General features: G+C 43.7%; 1 protein-coding gene across 7 annotated transcripts; it reads left to right on the forward strand.

The window, feature by feature from the left end:
- The first annotated feature begins 361 nt into the window (after positions 1-361).
- On the forward strand, positions 362-18,092 carry gtf3c2 (general transcription factor IIIC, polypeptide 2, beta). 7 transcript variants are annotated; one of them, XR_006841594.1, is made up of 23 exons: positions 363-675; positions 1,202-1,261; positions 1,434-1,540; positions 1,793-2,399; positions 2,559-2,695; positions 2,796-2,983; positions 3,108-3,193; positions 3,421-3,498; positions 3,948-4,049; positions 4,381-4,608; positions 4,754-4,865; positions 4,978-5,095; positions 9,723-9,748; positions 9,920-10,049; positions 10,371-10,515; positions 13,228-13,389; positions 13,755-13,833; positions 13,991-14,119; positions 14,324-14,620; positions 14,934-15,041; positions 16,126-16,348; positions 16,640-16,706; positions 17,592-18,091. XR_006841594.1 is itself a non-coding variant. In XM_046372707.1 (22 exons), exons 3-21 carry the CDS (start codon positions 1,516-1,518, stop codon positions 16,324-16,326), a joined length of 2,958 nt encoding a protein of 985 aa, XP_046228663.1. In that variant the 5' UTR covers positions 363-675; positions 1,202-1,261; positions 1,434-1,515; the 3' UTR covers positions 16,327-16,348; positions 16,640-18,092. The 7 variants fall into 7 exon arrangements, 5 of the variants coding, with proteins under 5 accessions (XP_046228665.1, XP_046228663.1, XP_046228662.1 ...); XR_006841593.1 differs by having other exon boundaries at positions 16,126-16,706; XM_046372707.1 differs by having other exon boundaries at positions 16,640-18,092.
- Positions 18,093-19,179: the final 1,087 nt, after the last annotated feature.

Genomic DNA, 19,179 nt, shown 5'->3' on the forward strand with positions numbered 1-19,179 from the left:
GTGTCACGTACCATGAGGACATCTAAGAGGGTTCTTTTCCAGTTTTCAGTTCATGACTGGACTGCCCTGCATCATCCATCTCATACTGACACGGTGATATAATACAACACTGTTTATAAAGATTTATTTTTTAAGGTATAAACATATGCTGCGAGTTATGATATTCATTGATTTGTATACCAAAAAGTGATTGTTGTGGGCACAAGCAAATAAGTTATAGAAATCCTACAAGAGAGGACAAATGTTATTAGAAGTGTTATTTATCTCCCTGATGTTTAGTATTTATCTTACTTGTAATTCATGGCTTCCACCTGATCTGTGATGAGTGTAAGGCTTGAACTCTGCAGTCGTGAATCGGTGTCATTCCAGGTTCTGCTGACAGGGGGCGGTGTGAACACCATGTCTGTACGGTAACATGGCGGTTTGATGTCAATGGAACGCGAGTTTCAGCAAGTTGAGTCAGTGAAAACACCACGGCGGATGTTTACAGTTTGCCATCCAAGAAAGAAAAACGGCAGGTGGTGTATGTCGGGCACGTCCAGTGGTCTTCCACAGCATCCTTGCCGACTGCAGAGTTTGGGATTCGATCCCGAGTGACCAGTTCTTGTCTTCCCGGGTTCCGTGCGAGGCGTTTCAGCTCTCGCCACCGAGGAGAAAGCCTCCGAAACGCGCAGGGTGAGTTTTTAACGGTGGTAGTGGTGTTCTGCTAACGTGTGTCAGTGAACTGGCCGATTTAAAAAGTATTACAGTTAATTAACGTCAGTGTAAGAAGCGCCACACTCCACGACCACTGTAGCCGGTTAGCGTTAGCTGTGTGGTGTTAGCTTAATAGCGTGCTTAGAAGAAGATATGAGTCACTGGAAAAACAAACGGTTAACTAAAGTATATTACTTAAATGAATTGGTTCTTGGTGGGTCTTACATTTAAACCACATGCCGAATTAATAAGTGGTTCAAATTTGTTTGGAATATTTGGTCGCTTTACATCTGTCACTCATTTACTCTTGACTGCACCAAAGAGAGCACTAAATTGACAGTTTATTGAATGACGTTTGGTGTGTCAGATTCAGACAGTGTGACAGCGAGGAGATATCGGTGTTATGTCTGGTACTATGACCTCACGTTTCAACAGTAATTATTTTAAACTATCCAACACAAGGTATCAGTCTGTGTCATATACAGCACAGATGTCTCTGTTACAGGCTGTAGGATTGTTGCTGACTGTTTTCAGTCCAGACCACACTAAAGGAGGAACCACTGAGGTATTATGATGAAATATTACTGTATGTGTATAGTCACTGAAAATGCCTTCAGAAATTATTTTTTGTACCATATTTTCATAAGTAATAGTTTACAAATATTACAGTGTGGTTAACAGAAAAGCTTAATGGATGACTCGTGCGTGTTCATTTTTGTTTCTTGTCTGAATGGCAGTAAAGCCAGAGTGAGAAGGAATTTGCTCTGCACATGAGGAATCACCTGACAAGACAGCCACAGCTCAAGAAAGCCAGGACCAATGGATCCCATTGACTCCGGACAAGGTTTTGACTCGCTGGAGTTCAAACAAAAATGAACATAACATTATCTTTGACATCCCCTAAACATAATGTTAGATTGTTTACAATATTGTTTACATTGTGAATTGTTAATTTGGGTGTCGAATGTAAGCAATTCAAGAGCCTGAATTAGTTTGTGCACACAAATGATTTATGCTAGAGTATTTCCAGTGCATTTTTATTTATTGAGCTGATTTCTGTTCATTCTTTGGAGTAATGACGTCACTCCCTTCACAGGGCGAGAGAAGCCACCAGAGCCATGTAACGATCAAATGCCCAGCTCCAAAGGACGACAGCGGAAGAAAAATCCTAAATATTTTGATTATGTAACTGATGACACATTAAATGTGCAAAGCACTCAGCAAAAAGCATCTAGAAAGAGCTCAGGAGAAAGAGGAGGGGCGGCAGCTTCTAGAAGGACTCCAGCAAAGAGTGCAAAAGCTAAGAATGACACAAAACAGATTGCAGATGCAGAAATAAAAGCAACTGACAAAACACCTCCAGACTCTGATGGAAAAATGTCAGAGGAAACTCCTCAAAAGGCAGTTAGAGCCAAGAAGACCCCAACAAAAAAGACCCCAGGCAGAAAAACTCCTGCCAAAAAAACTCCTGCCAAAAGAGCTGCCACCTCTGATGGGGGCCTCTCAGCAGGGGAGGGTGGAGCTGTAGATACTGTACAGCAGGAAAATGGGACACCAAAGAGAAAGTATGTGAGGAAGCGTCCTGCACAGGAAACAGTGCCAGTCACAGAACCACCATGTCAGGAGGCTCAAGGGGAACCTCAGACTGAACCTGAGGAGGAGACCCAACCAGGTGGCCGCCACAGGAGAGGCGCTGCTAAAGCGTAAGATCCGACCTCTCCCACAGTTATTTGTCTTTATTTATTTGTATGTATGCACTGTACATTGCAGCATCTTCAGGACTACAGATGTTTTCCGTGCACACAGTTTACCAAAGGGAAATCTGATCTTTCTGTATGAAACTTTTGTAACAATTTCTTCAGGGCATTGAAGTACCTCCACTTTTTGGCAAAGGAAGTGCTCAGTCATCCCGGCGATGAGTCAGGCTACCAGCCAGAGGCCAATAGCAGCACAGAACCAAACTCGGTCACAGAGCACAAAAGTCTCAAAGGAAGCAAAGGTACAGTGGGACCCTTCAGCAGGCACCACCATGCACCGCCTCCACCTCTCAACACACCAGTAACAGCTCAGCATCATCATTCTGCTTTGCACTCCCGCAGGGCGTAAAGGCCGAAAGAGGAAACGCTGCGACATGGATAGTGATGCTGCAGATGAGGACTTTGTTCCAGATGTTCAGGAAGAGGAAGCTGAGGAGATGGATGATGAAGAAGATGAAGGCGAGGACTCAGACTCAGACTTTGGGGCGGGTGGAAAAAGTCCGGCAGCTTTTCACCTCAACAGGACTTACGTTAGTGGTTTTCTGTTCTCTGTTGTATCGCAACATTCTTCTTCATTTACCAGTCAGTGGATTCATGACTGATCATGACTCAGAGGGATCATTAAAACTCATCCAATGTCCTTGTCTTCTGCAGACAGGGTCAGGTTACAAAACCTCCAAGGGACTCCACTGCAACATCATGAAAAGTGTTTGGGAGGCGGCTGAGACGACCAAGAAGTTGTAAGTTGTTTTAAAAACATAATAACATAATAGACTTTTAGGATTAAAGACAGTTTTAATTTTGAAAAGCAGTGCAGTCAGACTTGTCAGTGCATTTATGACGCTGATGTGCACCAGAAAAAACATTTAGACAAACAACTACTTGGTTGCTAAACTGCGTATTTTTAGCCTTGGCGTGTGTTCATGACATATGATATTGTGTGTGTGTGTGTGTGTGTGTTTTCCAGCCGGGAGGAGCACTACAGCAGCTGGGTGTTCCCAGCGTGGGTCCCCTCCACCACTGACTGGCATCCTGTACCACAAAGGTAGTTAACTTTTAACTTTGTTCGTAATTACTGAGATGCATTCCAGTTGTCTAAACAAATCTGAATAGATGTGCCTAATTTGTGTGTTGGTTTGTAGTGATCCATCCATCCATTTTCTATGCCGCTTGTCCGTCAGGGTCGCGGGGGAGCTGGAGCCTCTCCCAGCTGACTGCGGGCGAGAGGCGGGTTTATAATGATACGTGATCATTTCATCAGAGTAGCAAACCACTGAAATGTCATCTCTTTAGCAGTGTAACCTGTCAGGCCACTGCAGTTGTGTGTTATTAACACATCAGATATACACACACCTGGTAGTTAATTCATTTTAGGTGTGAAGCAACCCTGTCGGGTTGTGGAGTTTCTGCTGTATGTGTTATGTAGTGGGAATTCTGAAAAAGCACCAAATTAGGTTAATTATCAAAGGTTTGTGTGCCTGGTGTGTTTTTCAGCGAGCTGGAGAAATACCTGCCTCAGGAGCTTCAGTCAGCTGCTTTCAAAGTGTCCCGAGTCGGCCTGAGCCAGGAGGAGACGCCCCTGCAAAGACTCAGCAGGTCAGGCAAAAGCTGAAATGACACTGAGCTGTGCTGTTTAGACGAATCAGAACCGAGAGAGAAATCTGTGTTTTAGCTGCTCGTTGTACAGACACGAGGGAATGACTGTAATACATGTACACACTTACACACTGAGGCAGTCGTGTGTCGTAGTTTAGCTCCCTGACTCCCCCGTTTTGCTTCTAAAGTTTGGTTGTTCATTTCCTGACTCAGTATATGACCCAGTTGATTGTTTCCACTGGTTTATATTTTGAAAGATCTGATGTTGATGCTAGTGCGCTGACATTTTCAGAAATCCTTTGATATCTTTTCTGTGTATGTAACTGAGCAGGTTTGCAGCAGTGCCTGCTCACCCGGATCGCTGGGACATGTTGCTGTTTGCAGGTGGACCAGTCTGGGCCATGGAGTGGTGTCCTACACCTGACGGTGCTCCGGCATCCCAGTACATCGCTCTGGCCTGTCATCGAGGGATGGACAACCAGCATTATGTCAACAAGACGTACACGGGACCTGGACTCGTTCAGCTGTGGGACGTGGGCAAGCTGGATTACAACAGCAGGTACAGCTGAAGTGATGAGCTTTTGGATCGAATCTTCTGTGGCTTTGACTCAAGTGTTTCTCTTTCGATCCTTAATCAACCCGTCAGTTTTTGTTTTGCTTTTTGCTTCTGAAGCTGTCTCTCTCATGCCCCTCTGTCTCTGCAGGCCGGACTCCCAGCCTGCATTGGCCTACGGTTTGGCCCAGGACAAAGGCTTCATCTGGCAGCTGAAGTGGTGTCCTGCAGGAGGTTGGGAGCCTCCCAGCTGTGGCAGAAAGGTAGGATGTTTTCCACCAGCATGAGCCAGTTACTATCACATTTGGTGTGGAGTTTACCTGTAGCTAATCCAGTATTGTTTTTAAAAAATATGTACATCCCCTCTACCCAAAGGCTCCTTTCCTGCCCAGACTGGGTCTTCTGGCAGTTGCCACCTCCACTGGTGTGGTCACCATTTACAGCCTGCCCCATCCAGATGCTCTGCACTCCAGCAACAAGCAAGATAAGTCTGGTAAGGCTGTGAACATTAAAGAACATCTGACTCGGCCTGAAAATGAATTGCTGTGTGTGGTCAGCAGAGGGCAGTGTAGCCCTTCTGAAGCCTGAAGTCAGAAGGTTACCTGGTTCCCTGTGTGCCTGTGAGGACACAGGACTGCAGTAAAGCAGCACATCATGGCAGCACTGTGCAAATGGACAGCCAGACTATGGTTGTGTTTCTCATTCTGAAACTAGCTTCGCTGCTGCGTGTTGCCGACCTCCCTCACTTAGTTTCTTCTCCCAACACGACAGCGATGTGTTTCTGTAACACAACCTTCGGTCCCTTCTTAGAGGAGTCTCGTCCGCTCTCCTCCGTGGAGGCTGTGGAGGAACGGACGCTTTTAGCAGGCACCGCAGTCACTTTGAATCGCTGTGCACTCGTCCAGGTGATTCAGTGCAATGTGGATCCACATTGCTATCGAGAAACCAGTCATCTGACAGTAAAATACAGTTTCCAAAGTACAGCAATACATGTTCACATTGTGTCTTTGTATACAAATTCATTTTACGATTATCAGAATCTTTTTCTATGAAAATACTGAAAAAAATAACATCACACCTTCTTACAGCCAACACTTAAAAACCTTAAGAAATATAATTTACTCTGATGTACAATCCTCACAACGGAGAAGCTGGAACTAATGAATATTACACCTTATCAATAGACAAATTGACTTAAACAAGTTTATTGATTAACAAAATAGTTGCTGATTAATTTTCTGATGCTTGAGTAATCACAGAGTTGTTCTAGCTCTCGTCTCATCAGAATGATTTCAGGTTACAGGCGTTTATACGCAGCCCGATGAACACAGCAGTTAAGCATGTGATCAATCAAACGGCATCATATCCATTACATCAGACGTGGACATCATTAACAGGACCTGAGCTCGTATTCAGCGGTAGTTAACCCCAGGAAGCACACACACACAGGGCTCTCCAGCAGTGTGAGTATATGCTGACATTATAAAAGCTGGAGCCTGTGGTCTGGTCTATTCAGATCACCGCATCAGCTGCCTCTGGGGCACCGCTGATAGAAAACTGGACGAATGAGATTAATGGCGAGCTTATGTACCACATCCATCATACACGGAAACCTGCTTGTGGGTGCATGTGTGTGTTGGTGTGTGTTTATCTGTCTGTGTCTGCCCGCTGGTCGAGGCTAACCTGATTAAACACTGTCCAAGTCTAAGATTGCAGCGTTTCACTACAACGCACAGCTGGAAAATGAACACTCACACGCTTTGCATTATATCACAGTCGGCACAGCGTTCTCACATCCCAACAGGCCTCGTGTTATCTTCTCTGTAGCACACGGTAACATAGGAGGCGGCTGATAATGTGTTTGTAGGTGACATTTCCTCAGTGGACATTTTGTGTGGACACTTAATACCCCGAAATTTGGCGATTTTCTTGAGAAAAACTGGAAATGAACAGAATTTCTGAATTTTATTCTTCTTCGAATTTTTAGTCAATTTTGTTCAAACGCTAACATCAGCTCCATTACTCTGCTATAAATCACACTAGGCAGAGCAGGAACAGGCTAAAGAAGCTGCGTTTCCTTTGATTTAAGGGAGCCATTATGGAGGAGCTCGTGCATACGCATCCATGTGTTGGTGTGGAAATGAAAAACAGTTGACAGTAGACTCCACTGTATTACACTTGGCTTGTTTTTACAATTAAGAAATATTTCCTGTGCTGTTCGGGCATTAAGCGCCATGACATTTCCATTCTTTGTTTTTTTCCCCCTTTTTCCTCTTTGTTTCATGGCGCCTGGTTTCCATTTTATTACGTAGTTACGGGTCATTGGGCCCCGTTTCCAAAGAGCGACGCCGTCAGCCCCCTGCTTCCAGTAGTCGGGTATAGATATTGGTGCGCTCACATTTGAAGATGCCACTTCCTAAACACACACACACACACACACACACACACACACACACACGTGACTGCAGAGGGAGACCTGTTCTTGGACTCGTGCTAATACTGAGCCTTTGAACGGGGTCATAGCCATGATCTTAGATATACTGAGGTCTAAACAGAGCGTTGGTGTTTTCTCCACTCTACCAGGAATTACAGTTCTTGTTGGGAAATATTAAACACATGCTTTTTTGTTTGATAAAAATAATGAAATCATCCAATAATAAATCCAGCATCATTTAATTTATATACTTGTATGATATAGTCTAGCAAAGAAAATGTAAAAGAAAAGCGTTCTTTTAAAGGCCAACACACATGTAAAAATCAATGGAATAAAACACTAATAGTCACTGTCTTATGCTGACATTCGTTGAATATAAATTCAACGTGTGTGCTGCTTGTGCGAGAGCCTCGGAGTCGTGATGTTGTCCAACTGATTGGTCTGTCCAGAGCAACACACCTTCACGAGCGCCGTCAGTTACGTTTAAAGAGCCCTGACCCGTCCTCGAAAGCCACAGCCAAGCCAAAATTTTTCATGTGCAGGCAAAATAAAAAACCTTTCATCAGCTCGAAGAGGGCAGACAGGAAAATGGCAGCAGAGAGTTAGGGGGTGGATGGAGATGGTGAAGGTACATTTAACCAAGTGAAATGTGACCACTGAACTGCTTTATAGCTTCTCACTTCTTTTAGCCTGACAATATGAGCAATAATCACATGGCCATGGGTGGAAATGATTTCCATTCAGATTCAGTATCACCTGAAAGGTTAGAGGTGAAATTGTCTTGTACAGGGTTAAACACGCAGTGTGTGTGTGTGTGTGTGTGTGTGTGTGTGTGTGTGTGTGTGTGTGTGTGTGTGTGTGTGTGTGTGTCTCACGCTCTCTGTCGAACAGGTCAGCGCTGTTTGCGACAGATAACTATAAATGGTTTTTGTCCGTCTGGTCGCCAGAATGAATGAGCGAGTGAATGCGAAGAGGCGGCTGTCAAAGCTGCGGAAATGGAGGGCAGCGGTGTGGGGGGGGTGGGCACGTGGAGAGGGAAAAGAAAAGACTAAAAGCTGAGCAGTGAACGCACATAATTTAGAGCGCCGTTCTCCATCAGACAAGGATCTATAATTGAAATGACAAAGAAGATGCATCGCCGAGCCAGTTGTTAGTGTTGGAAGCTATGAATTTTAGCTCTAGTAGCTGACACCTCTTGTATCCTCGCTCTGTCAATCAACTAAGACTTACTCTGGGTTGGGTGGTGCGGGAGGTGGTGGTGGTGGTGGTGGGGTCACACACAGGCCAAGTTAATGTGCTTTTAATATGTTATACTTTTCTCACAAAAGGCGCCTGCGTGGATGCAGACAAAATGACCTTAATCAGTCCTTCCAGACTGTCACGTTGCAGCTCATACGCAAAAGTTCAGAGTAATGAAAAGCCATGTTGTCTATTTGTCGTTTTATTAAAAATGAAAGCCGAAATCTTTCTAACTGAGTATGAAGTTAAGAGTTTTTATCATTATGGCAACGTTGTAAAAACAATATGTTAATTCTTCAGTCAAATTAGTAACTTGTGTTGACTCGTGTCGAAGCCAAGCGTGTCCCGACCTGTTTAAGACTTGTTAGCTGGCGTATTCTCATTGACGGAAGGGTCGGGTTCACCCAGGGTCTGATCGTGGGTCTGGATTTGATTTACGACATAAGAGGCTTGTATAAAAGTGTGAGTGTGTGTTTTTCTGAGGCTGAGGTGAGGTGATGGAAGGTGTGGAGGAGTGAGGAGGACACTATTGATCCACAGTCTCAGTAATCTAAACTGAAGGAGGAGAGGAAGCTAATGATGGGGAACGGTCTGACCCCTTTTTTTTTCTTTTGTTATTGGATTTTACTTCTATTAAACACAACAGTGACTGTCAAGGCAGGCGCGGCAGAATTACTTCTAAAGTGGTGTTTAACTTCCATTCATTTCTAACCACACCGGGGGAGGGGCCTACAGATGGCAGCATCAGTCGGTCCACTGGTCCGAGTGTCCAGCACTTAAGTCGAGAGTGTCTCATTTTGTCAGATTACAGATTAGACTGCTGTGAAGTGTGATACAGACATGAATTGCACCTTTGCTTTACGTCTAGCGCCATCAACAGGTAGAAGTTTCCTCATGTCCGTTCACATGAGGATGCCTCTAAAGGTAACCATGGAGACGCAGTCCAGCTGCACTTACATGAGGCCAGTGTTTCCCAGTGTTTCTTCCTTGGAGCCCCACCCACTCGTCTGAGCCCCCCAACCCCGACCTCGCCCTGCCTGATCTTAACCAGTGGTCTCCGGATGTGGATGTTTGGTGCATTGCTTTAAATGTGAATGCCACGTGGAACTGTGTGGTATCATCTCCGTTCCTCTAGTAAAGGTCCAGTGTGACGAGTGCTAAAGGACATGAGAAAGGAAGTGCCGAAGCATCTTTCGCTGTTAGAGGGTTCAACCAGCTGTTATGATGGATGCCACTTTGATACATCTTGCTCATTTCAGTCTTCTCTCTCATGGTAAACACTGCATGTTAAACACAGGCATGTTAACATGTTACCTCTCAGGTAAAATGGATGGATCTCTTTTAGAACTTTTTGTTCTTTGAAAATGCTCACTTTTATGCTCAGCAAACACATTCAGATGCTTAGTTTGGATTATTCACAATTACAAATTTATGTTTCTGTCCGCAGCCAGCCAACAGTTGCCAGTATACCAGGTACGCTCCTCCTTTCTCATGTAATCTCATGCTGTCATAAGCCTCTCTCCTTTGCTTCTTAAATTCTGCCCACTGACACATCTGGTTATGATGTATGTATATGTACTGTGTATATGACAGTGGGCAACAGGAAAATAAAATGTCCCTGCTGTTCACGCTGTTTGTTTGCAGGCACAGGGAGTGCTGACGCTGAAGCTGGGCTCCTTCAAAGCCGCTCGTGATGAAAGGAGTGGACAAGTCCTGTCTATGGATTGGCTGCCTGTAAAACCACACAATATAATGGCTATTGGATTCTATGATGGTGTGAATTGATTTCTTTGAGATGTTCTTGATTAATTGGTTCGATGTGACTCGTTTAAACTCCTTCAGGTTCATCCCTATGCATATTATTGACACTGGTGAAAAAAATATGGAAATTTTACCTTCTTTTTTTCTATGATTTCACAAACTGCTTACTGTAAAATACTTTTCTTTTTATCTATTTATGTATTGGTGGTATTTTGCAATTTGAACCAGTATTTTGTATTTTCTCCTGTAGTTTTGTGTCACATTCTCTCTCTCTCTCTCTCTCTCTCTCTCTCTCTCTCTCTCTCTCTCTCTCTCTCTCTCTCTCCCTCTCCAGGTGTCGTGGGTCTGTGGGATCTGTCCTCCAAGTCTACTTTGTTACGAGTGCGAGAGCCGGACAAGTCGCTCAGCCTGCTGCCCTATCGGTGCCTCGTGGCTCACGACCACGCCGTCCGAGCTCTGGCCTTCTGTCCCGCCTCCAGGTAGACACTTCTCACTCTGATCTCACCTGTATGCTGATGCTGCATTTACATTTGTCATCGTTAGTCATCTGTGAATGTGTGATGAAGGAAAACCTGTGAGATTTTCACAGTCTCACGGTGCACGTGGAAATAACTGCGGAAAACCTTAGGAAGCATCTCATAATTGAGAATGAATTTCACGGATTGCAAGATTTCCTGATTGCTCGTTTATCTTTTGAGGTTTTCCCTCCATCTACTTTAGTTTGGCAGTTTTACTCACAACCAATTAAAATGTGGGTTAAAGCAGCTCTGGTACTTGGCAGCCAAAGGCAGCACAGTAAATCTTGAAAGCAGAAAGTTGTGCTGAAGCTTGGCAGAAGAGCCCTGCCTCCACTGTATTCAGGCACTAATTCAAAATGTATTGTACAAGGCCAGGTGGGCATTCAGGAGAGCTCACCTCGCTCATCTCTCTGCTAGTCAACATGCGCCGACTTTCAGGCTGCAGTCTTTCTGAGCTCAGATGACCCTGAGTGAGATCTTCTCCCTGAAATTGCTCCAAAGTTGTCTGACCCAAGACCTTCAGAGAATAGTCTCATGTGTCATAATAGTCTCCCACAATACCAAAAACATGCACATTAGGTTAATTGGCTACTCTAAATTGCTCCTAGGTGTGAGTGTGAGAGTGTGTGGTTGTCTGTCTTTGTGTGTTGGCCCTATGATTGCCTGGCGACCAGTCCAGAGCCTGTCCAGGCTCCAGCTCCCCCCCCGACCCTGACGGATAAGCAGTATAGAAAATGGATGGATGGATGGATGTCCGGTGCACATGTTGCACAGTTTGAAATAACGTAGCAGTGTCCAATAACTCAGTTACTACTATTGAAGCATTTAATCTATTCCCACTTTAGGTGTCTTTGGTGACCCCAGACCAAGTGACAAAGGCAAATGCTTTACTTTGATTCAGATGAACTGCTCGTAACTTTCTTGATATGAGTACATCCCAAAGTGTGGATGTGACCGTGCACAGATGTGAGCACTGACTGAGGTCATAGCTCATCTCTTTAACTCTCATGGAGGCACTTTCATCCCTCTTAAACTTTTCTCTGCTCCATTACTCAGCTGATGTATGTGTGAGTGAGTTGGGGGGAGGCTTTTACGTCACTGATGTCTGGTGTGAGGATTCACTGATCCGCTGTGCAAGTCAGCACAAGGGATGCAGCAATGTCCTGGACCAAGATTGGCTTTTTGTTAAGAATCTGTTATTGGCCAGTCAGAGTTTCTCCCACCTTTGATGCTGAAGAGCTTCCTCTTTTTCTCCACATAAGCTGCTCCAGTAGTGCTGCTCCATAACAGCCACAGTAAGACAAAAAAAGAAATCGTTTTTAAGACGCTGACAACCCACCTTGAAATGATTCATCTGGCTGTTGGTGTCACATGATGTAAAGGCCTTCACAAAAGCTTTACTGCCTCGATGCAAAGTTTTGGGAGAAATGCTGAGACGCTATTTTCAGAAGAAATGCTGAAAAAACTGTTTTGGAGAACATTTTTTAAATGCACATTGACCCTCAGCTCAAAATATGAGATATCAGCATTGGCTCACATATTGGTTCAACAGGGTTTGAGCCAGAGCACCTTATTCACCCTTTTAAAACTAAAAATGCCCTCTCACTGCAGCTTCTCTGCACCTCGTTGTCCCCTTGTACAATCAAAGGAGGGTCAGTGCTGTGAGCAAGCGGGCTTCTCGTCATCTCCATCACCATTTACTTTGAGACTTCGTTGTTAGACGACAGACTGAATCTGCTGGATGTTGTCTGTGTCACCGACAGAGTGATGAGCCTGTCAGTCAAGAAACCGTGTGCCGTTAGCTGTCTGCACACGCCGAGTCCAGACCAACAGCTAATGCTAACAAGTACATCTCATGTCCAGATGTCTGAGCAGCTTGGCCTCAGTCAGTGGAATCACTATAAGATGTATGAAATGCCTGACGCTTTTATATTTATTGATGCTGCCCTAAACATCACAGCAGCGTTCACCGTGTTTGTGCTTCACACATTTGAGTTTCTTTTCTGCAAAGGCAGACGTTAGCAGGTGTGAACCTAAAACTGAACTGAGGGTGCATACATGAATAACAGGATTTTTCCTTCACCCTCCTGCCAGCGGAGAGGACACACGTCTTGTCTGGATCACTGCTTTTTAATTATGCGGCCACATTTAAAGAGATGAAACTACCTCTCTCTTTCTGTTCCACCTCAAGCTGTCTTTGCTTTCATCTCACGTGAGCAGTTTGCCATCTTTTCTTTCAGCTCTCCACATTCATACGCCACAGTTTTGCCACAATGAAGTCTGGTTGTATTGATTGCTCTGTCCTCATTTGTTTTAAGGCAGACACCACTGTCAGATTTGATCAATGGAAGGAAAATGGTGCATTCACACTCAACATTGCAGTTAATTCACTTCTTCCGTAGAGCCTGACTGGTCGTAGCTCATCGCGGTGAATCGAAGAAACTGAAGCACAGAAAAGCCAAAGATGTGTGGTCAGACTGTCTCACCATTCTGTCCAACACCTTTCTTGGTTACAGTTTTAAAAAATGAACTTAAAAGAAAGCCATTTTCACATTTTCCACCAATGAAAAATCGTACACTGCTTCCCATCGTTAACCATCTCAAACCAAAGAACTGACACTAACGGCTTTCTACCCGTCTTGTCGTTAAAGCTCTTTTCTCTTTTCCTCTCAGATACCTGTTGGTGACCGCAGGAGAAGACCGCTTAGTGAAGACCTGGGACCTGAGGAGGCTCTACAGTCCCGTCACTGTTCTCAAACGCTTTCTGACCAATGAAGTGTGTTGGCCATTGAATGCACCTGGCTACATGTTGGCCCAGGAGAACGCCTATGCAGCGTAAGTCACCTATCAATCTATCACTGGACACCTGTCGGAGGATCGGCTCTAAGATTGGAGCGATGAGAGAATAGGACGAGCTGACCAGGAGTTGTATTGTGCCAAAAATAATTTTGTCAACTCCAGAATGAAGTCAAATCTGATGACATTATGTACATTAGTTTCTCAGACTTGCTAAATCTCATCCAGAGACACAGAAGACATGAAACAGCTGTCTTCATCAGTCATACAGACTAGTAACTTGACTTTGACGTGGGAATTGGGTGGATACAGGAGGGTCATTCTGAGACTTTCATGATTTCTTTCTCTCCTTTCTTTTCTTCCTACCCGTCACGTCTAATTCTGTTTTTCTTTTTGTGGTTCAGGATTGGTTCACATGGGATCCATTACTTTGACCTGAATTTGCGCTCCTACTTCGCGGTTCCTCGGACGGGCACCATGTGGGTGAGTGTGACTGTGTCCCATGAATCAGCCACGAGATACAAAAGTTTTGAACTGTGGGCATGACGCTCATGTCAGCAAGAAGAAACGTGAGGGGGAGATCGGATCGGTCAATTCACTGCTGGTTTTGGACTAAAATGTGTTTTCTGTGTCCTTGCAGTCCATATCTTACACTGATTGGTTGAACAGCGTGGTGACATCGGACGTCCTTGGCGAGGTGATCCTCGCCATGTTGCCTCAGATTTGCTACAGTCCTCAATACGTCAAACGCACGTTAGAGAGACGTTTTGTGAGTTTTGTTCTTGGTTCTCTTTCTGTTCTTCTAGTTGTCATCACCTTTAAGATAATAAATGGATGAACATTTTAGAATTTAAATAATTGATTAAATTATATTTTTTAGATATGCTGGAAATGCTGTATTTTGCCAATAGCATGTGAAGACAGGCTAACAGCCCCTTTACATTAATGTGTCCCCCTCACCGTGTGTCTGCAGCCCGTCTACCTCACATCTCTGGTGCCTTACGATACAAATAAGGAAGAAGATCAGCAGCAGGGAGGAGTGCAGGAGGAGCAGGAGGAGGAGGAGGGAGAGGCTGTTGAAGAGCAGGGAGGAGGAGGAGGAGGAGAGACAGGAGGACTGGATGCTGGAGCTGAAGGAGGGAATGAGAACAATAATGAAAACAGAAGACATGGAGGATGTGGTAGAAGGGATGAAAACCCTCCTCTGCGCTTCCAGCTGTACAAAGAGGCTGTGAGGAAATACTACCTCCACCTCACCGACAACAACATGGTGGGTGGATTCAGAACGCAAGTCGTGAATAACAAAAGATGCTAGAATCAGAGAAATTAAAGACAAAAATAACTTTAGCTTTCATCCAATCCAGTCAACAGCTGTATCAAACAAACAGTTTTTGTCCATTGTGCCTTAAGTATGAAACAGAGCAAATCAGTTCATTTATTTAATGTAGCTGACAATAAGGAAAAATATTTTAAAACATCTTTAAAATTGCACTGACTAATCCACCACTGATTCACTGATAAGTGGTGATTGAAATGATTTGTTACTGTGTTTTGAAACAATAATCACCTCCTCCAACTGCCAGGTGACCTTTGCAGGAAGCGAGAAGCGAGCTGTGTGGGAACACATGAAAAACACAGAGGTGAAAGCAAAGCTGAACATGGATGAGATGCCACTGGCTGCACTGCACAAGGTGTCAGAGCACACACACACACACACACACACACACTGGGCTCTCCTGCAGTGTGAGTATATGCTGACATTATAAATACAGATTTCATCACACTCATCGTGAAGAAGAGAGAGATGATCAGTAGAAAGGGAAGAACAGGAACAGGTGAGACATGGAAGACGAGCCTCTTCCTCCTCTGATGGGCGGCTATAAAGACGGGCTGAATGTAATGATGTGTAAAATGAGAAAAATGTCACCCTCAGTGGAAGGAGGCAGAGGGAGATGGAAAGCAGCCATTTGAGGACTTGATGTGTTTAATTTTAAGAGCAGCAGAGTGCAGGGTGTGGCGGTGGCCTCTGGGATGAGAAGATGGATGGGCGCTTCTCTAAATCTCTAAAACAAAAACGCAGCTGGGTCTTTGACTGGCTTCTTTTTTTTGACTGGAGGGGAGAAAAGGATTAGAAAGAGGAAGAGACTGACATGAACGGAGGGATTTAAAAAAATAAAGAGGAGGGACACCAGGAGGATTTATGGTGATGAAGAGAGGAAGGAGGCGGCAGCCATATTGTCTCACCGAGAGCTACAGCTGAGTCATTCAGAGAGGAGGGCAAAACAAACGTCTGGCCATTGTCTCACCTTTCATTTTAGGTGTGCACACCTTCTGAGGGGCAAACATGAGTTCCTCTGACTTGCCACAGTTGGCAGGTCCGGTAAACCAACACGATTAGTTAAGCTAATTATATCAGAGGGAAGTTTGCTTTTTGGCACTGAAGTTACATGCCAGGAGGAAGCAGTCCTTCTGACTGATCACTGACTGACTGCATCAGAGGCATAAACAACTGCTTCCTGCAACTTGACGATGATAAAAACAATCTGTTAGAGCTGGTTTGTACCCACTAATTTGTTGTTTTGTGTTTAGTTTTCCCATATAACAACTCCTCACTGTCTTTTCTTTGTCTACTGGCTTCAACGTGTGTTCAAACTGTGATAAATTGTGACAAAACAGGCCTGCAGCTACAAATGTGGAAGTGACCCCTGGTGACCAGTTGCAGATATTGTGAGCACGACCAAGAAATTTTTTCATTCTTCTCCCTCCTGTCCTCAGGTGCGTTTCAGCCCGAACATGTGCTGCCATACCTGGGTGGTGTCAGGGGGCCAGACAGGATTGGTCAGACTGAACTGTCTCAGGGGTATGATCACCTCCCAGGCCAAGAAAATTATAAAGGAGAACCAGGCCCAGTTCACCACGCTATACTCGCCAAAAGACCCGAAGGAGCCCGACCAGACTGCGACAGCTGACCTTTAGCAAGAGTTCAACTTCACTGGAGGTGGATCACACTGTCACGCTTGGTGTATGACTGCAAAAAAAAACCACAAACCCGTAAAAAAAGGGTTTTTAAGAATGCTAATAACTTTAATTTTTCATCAGAGGTACACTGTATACTTTTGCTGTTTCCAAAGGCCAGCAGTCACGTGAAATATAATTATCCTCAGACCGCATTGTGAGCAGCACAGGCCAAGGGCCAGCCGGTGCTGTTATATTGAAGTGAAGGCAGACATCTCTACGGCCGACCCCACCTACACACTCTAAACCACTTTACTTCCCACTTCTCTCTTAGACTTCATGTTTCCTTCTGTTTCCACCGGTCCACCCAGCTGAAGTGCCTTGCTCGAAACTGATTCCAAGTGAGTCAAGTCGGGTCTTCGGTTGTTCCAGTATCTCTGATTTGGCATACAAAGTGCAAATGCCAGTGAATCTATTGTTGACGGCAGACAGAGGTAATAAAAACTGTAATTTAACAGTTGCCCTCTCTGCGATAATATCAACTACTCTCAGGAAAAGTAATTCTTATTTTTTAATTGATGATAGAAACAGCAAGTGGAATTCTTGTCTGTTCACTGGTTCAAAGTGCCCTTCAGGGTGCGTCGGTACGTTGGGACATCACTGCTGGGTTCAGGTTCAGGTGCAGCAGACTGGAACCTTGGAAGCAGAATTTTGTTGGTTATTCTAAAAACGTAAATGCGTTCAAAATACCATCAACATGTGACCTAGCTTCTTTCCATTCAATACGAGGCAAACATTACCCAAACAAAGGCGTCTCAGAAAGGAAGGACTGAGTTGCGAAACACGAGCGACTGGGTGATCCTAAAACCTTAAGGCTTTCGCGTACATCATGTTTTTTTAATCTGCGGGACATTCCAGTGCAGTCGGAGCTCACTAAACTCTCCCCTCACGTCATGTTCGGAAACTGTGAACGACAGCAAGCTGGAGCTCATCTTTTGCTGCTGTATTTTTCAGATTTTTCTCTTTTATTAACTCAGGCTGTAACTGAGAGGAAATACTTGAAGTTTTTATTGTAACCTTGCTGGATGTAAAGTTTCTAAATGGCAAATTTTTGGACTTTTGTTCATTGTTCGTCTCTTTTCCCGTTGGATTGACTGCTGCTGCTGCTGTTCTGATGGTGCAAAGCTTTTGTTTCATGTTTTATTACAGCAGCTGCAGTATTGTGACATGACCAAGTTTATCAACAAAACAAGCTGAAAAATCTTCTTATCTCATTCTTACTACAGACGCAGCTGTTGCTTTCAGAGGTCGTCTGGACACGTTTTCCTCTTCTTAAGTTAAATTAGAGGTTTGGCCAGTTTGTTTGTGTTTTTTATTGTTTTCGGAATTTTTTTATTGTTCCATAATAATGTCGTCATGACAGAGCAATATTATTAACCTGTAAGTCATACAAACTACCATAAATGCATTTAAATGTAGAGCACCTGCTCTTTTCTTGTGTTGTTCTGCTCTGTTTCTATTTTTGAAATATTAATAATAAATAATTTTATAATAAAAAATAAACAGTATATTTCAGAAAATATTAAAGTTGAGATTGAAATTGAGTGCAAAAGTTTTCTTCAAAACGTCATTTCATAGCTTCTCTGGAGCTCTTGATCATATCGCCTGACCTTCATCAGCAGATGGAGTTTGACCATAAAATATTAAATGTACAAATGTTTGTAGATGTTTTGTAAACTGAAAATTGAATAAAGTACTTAGAAAAACATGTCACTGACAACTGGGCCAAGTTTATGGCATTCGATGGAAAGCCCCAGAACAGGCGCCGTTAAACGCTGGGCTGACACCGTTTTGTTTGTAAGTCAGTAGTGTCTAATGGCCTGCTGAAACTACAGTTGATGATTTAAATGGTGCCCATCAGGATGCAGCTTCAGAATAATTAGTTTGGATCAAAATACAAAACAGGCTTCAGGTTTAAAGTCGATCTAGTTTACCGCCGACGATGTTTCAATGGCGGCTCTAAAATAATCAGGCTTCTTTCCATCATGTGCAATCTTTTATTTCACTTTACAAAAAAACTGCCACACATAAAAATGAAATATCAAACATCACAGATGTGACATGTGGATTTATGCAACATCACCAGCACACTTGGACAAATAGGACCGATTGTACAAGGGAGGTCAATGTATTTACATGTGTACGCAAAATCATACACAGAAAATACACAATATTTGACATATTTACAACAGTCACGCAAAGACACAAACAGCACAACACAGAGCATTCTCAAACATTAGACTTCCTCAGTGGACAAACAGGAACGAGATGAACTTCATCAGACTGGAAGGAAAGACTTTGGCTCAAGTTTAACACTGCAGCCCATAGAGAAGAACTTCAGTATGCAGGTTTATCAAAACTAGTACAGTAAAACACATTGGTCTTTATTACATTCACTTTGTTTTAAAGTTGTCTTCATCGCTGTTGGGTCCTAATATATTCTCATTTTGCATTATTTCAAAAGGGAAAATGTATTTAAATATACAGGATCTCCTTAAAAAATGATGAAAAAAATAGAATTTTAAAGATTCTTTTTCTTTGATTAATCCTTTGCATGGTATGTCAACATATTCTGATTGGCAGTTGAACAAGAAATGTCTCACTGTACATGATACTAAATAACAGCTAACAACCATGCAAGTATTTGGATCAACAAGGTGTTTACTATGAACAACTGTACTTTCTTTGAGAGCAACTAACAACACTGACACTTTATGGTGGCTGCAAAACATTACAGGCATGTCAGCTGGTTTGTTGGCTTTTTTTATGGGTGCAAAATGATCCTGGAAATATTCTCTTTACTCCGGTCCAAAG

Source organism: Scatophagus argus, chromosome 19, assembly GCF_020382885.2.
Source record: "Scatophagus argus isolate fScaArg1 chromosome 19, fScaArg1.pri, whole genome shotgun sequence".
NCBI lineage: Eukaryota > Metazoa > Chordata > Actinopteri > Scatophagidae > Scatophagus > Scatophagus argus.

Coding starts and splice junctions, on each gene's coding strand:
- gtf3c2 (XM_046372705.1), top strand. CDS start 1,516: ATGGATCCCATTGACTCCGGACAAG. Junction 4,609..4,753: donor AAGCTGGATTACAACAGCAG/GTACAGCTGAAG, acceptor CTGTCTCTGCAG/GCCGGACTCCCAGCCTGCAT. Junction 13,834..13,990: donor CTCGGACGGGCACCATGTGG/GTGAGTGTGACT, acceptor GTGTCCTTGCAG/TCCATATCTTACACTGATTG.